The sequence below is a fragment of the Scylla paramamosain genome, chromosome 29 (genome assembly GCF_035594125.1).
Source record: "Scylla paramamosain isolate STU-SP2022 chromosome 29, ASM3559412v1, whole genome shotgun sequence".
Lineage (NCBI taxonomy): Eukaryota > Metazoa > Arthropoda > Malacostraca > Decapoda > Portunidae > Scylla > Scylla paramamosain.
Genome location: NC_087179.1, coordinates 18766880 through 18769379, shown reverse-complemented (window position 1 = coordinate 18769379; position 2500 = coordinate 18766880). Strand labels below are relative to the sequence as shown.

At 39.6% G+C, this 2500-nt stretch overlaps 1 protein-coding gene across 1 annotated transcript in view; it reads right to left on the bottom strand.

The window, feature by feature from the left end:
• Positions 1–2500, bottom strand: part of LOC135115545 (cell adhesion molecule Dscam1-like) — a 109434-nt gene that overhangs the window by 106224 nt on the left and 710 nt on the right. Inside the window, exon 1 of the mRNA XM_064032412.1 lies at positions 2127–2500. This exon is cut by the window's right edge and continues 710 nt beyond it. Within this exon, the coding sequence (XP_063888482.1) occupies positions 2127–2262 (136 nt within the window). The 5' untranslated portion in view covers positions 2263–2500. The remainder of the gene's footprint in view (positions 1–2126) is intronic.

Below are 2500 nucleotides of genomic sequence, written 5' to 3'. Positions count from 1 at the left end.
GAGAGAGAGAGAGAGAGAGAGGGAGGGAGACGAAAGAGAGGAAAGGAAAAAACAGCAAAGGGTTTATACGAGAAAAGTAAGGACAGGAAAGGAAAAAATGGAAGGGAAATTTGAAGGGAGGAAAGGAAGGAAGAGGGGAAATGTGGAAGAAGAGGAGAGGTAAAGGGAAAAAAAAAAACGGGAAGGAAAAAAGAGAGGAGAGGTTTGGAAAGAATGAGATAAGGGGAAATGAAAAGAGAAGGAGATAGAGGAAGAATATTTTAAAGGGAAGAAAGGAAGGAGAAAGGAAAGAAGGAGAGGAAGAAAGGATAAAAAATAGAAAGAAAAGAGAGAAGGAAGAAATAGATGGAAGAAAAAAGAAAAAAAGAAGAGAAGGAGATAGAAGGAAAATTTAGAGGAAAGAAAGAAAACGAGAGAGAGAGAGAGAGAGAGAGAGAGAGAGAGAGAGAGAGAGAGAGAGAGAGAGAGAGAGAGAGAGAGAGAAGATTACAGTAAGAAGAGAACAAGAAAACACCAATAACTAATAAGACAAAATAGAAAAATAAGAAATAATACGAAAACAAATTCGTAACAAAAAATGGGATTCCAGGGAGAACCAAAGAAAATTCCAGGACAGAGAAGAAATCAAGAGAACAATTCCAGTAATAAAAAAAAAAGGAAATTGTAGATTTAAAAAACATGATTCCAGTCAAATATTTAAATTCCAGGAAATTTCATGACCTCCGAGGGATGATTCCAGTTGAAACTACAATTCCAGTACGATAACAAGAATTCAGAAGGATAATTCCAGTAATAATATCGAATTCCAGGGAGAAATTAGGCGTGAAAAGAACAATTCCAGTTAAAAATACAATTCCTGGAAGAAAATAAGACGTGAAATGAACAATTCCAGTTAAAAAGTACAATTCCAGGAAGAAAAGACTTGGAAAAGAAGAATTCCAGTTAAAAATACAATTCCTGGAAGAAAACTACTTGGAAGAGAAGAATTCCAGGAAAAAATAAGACTTGAAAAAGAACAATTCCAGTTGAAAAGTACAATTCCAGGAAGAAAAGACTTGGAAAAGAAGAATTCGAGTTAAAAAGTACAATTCCAGGAAGAAAACTACTTGGAAAAGAACAATTCCAGTTAAAAAGTACAATTGCAGGAAAAATAAGACGTGAAAAGAACAATTCCAGTTAAAAAATACAATTCCAGGAAGAAAAGACTTGGAAAAGAAGAATTCCAGTTAAAAAAATACAATTCCAGGGAGGAAAAGACTTGCAAAAGAACAATTCCAGTTAAAAGTACAATTCCAGGAAGAAATAAGACGTGAAAAGAACAATTCCAGTAAAAAAATATGGCATTCCAGGAAGAAAAGACTTGGAAACGAACAATTCCAGTTAAAAAAATAAAATTCCAGGAAAAAATTAAGACATACGAACAATTCCAGTTAAAAATATGCAATTCCAGAGAGACACAAGTGAGAAAATGGAATCCCAGCAAGATATAAGGCGGGAGGAAGACAATTCCACGAAGAAACGAGATAAAAAGAAATTCAAAAAGAGAAAGACAAGGAAAAAAAAAGGGAAACAGAAAGGAAAGACGAGGTTTGAACGACAGAGATGAGAGAACTGGAATACTAGAGGAGATGAGAGGGTCTGTCCTGCAATGATAGACAGGAGGAGGAGGAGGAGGAGGAGGAGGAGGAGGAGGAGGAACTGCAATAGACAAATACTACAAGAGATGAGAATGTCTTAAATGATAGACAGGAGGAGGAGGAGGAGGAGGAGGAGGAGGAGGAGGAGGAGGAGGAGGAGGAGAAGGAGGAGGAGGAGGAGGAGGAAAGACAAAATTGGAATAGGGGAAAAAAGAGTGAAGAGGATTAACGAAAAATGGTAAAAGGGAGAAGGAATAGGAAGACAAGAATGAGAAGAAAAGAAGAAGGAAGAAGAGGAAGAAGAGGAGGAGGAGGAGGAAAAAAACGTGAACTAGGAAGAAGAGGATGAAAAGGAAGAAGAAAAAAGACCACAACGAAGACAAGGAGAACGAAAGGAAAAAAACGAAAAAAGAAAAAAAAAAGAAAAAAAGATGGCGATGAAGAACAAGACAAGAAAAAAAAAAAAAAAAAAGGAAGAACACCACTAACCTTCCTTCACGGCGAGGAAGAGGACGATGAGGCACCACAGCATGACGTGGGACCTGGGGGGCGTGGAGAAGGGCGGCGGGGGGCGGGAGGCCGAGACACGTGGCGCGCGGGGGTCGTGTGGGCGGGAGTGCCTCATACTGACTCTTACAGGTGGTGGTGGAGGTTGCGGAGGTGGGGGTGGTGTGGGTGGGGTGGCTGCTTCATCTCTCTCTCTCTCTCTCTCTCTCTCTCTCTCTCTCTCTCTCTCTCTCTCTCTCTCTCACGCCCGCACGCCCACTGTGAGTCCTTGTGAGCGGCGGGAATTAATGCAGTGCCACGTTAGTTTTGTTTCCTGTTTCCCTTAAATTTCAATTATGTTTTTCCTTCGTCAGTTT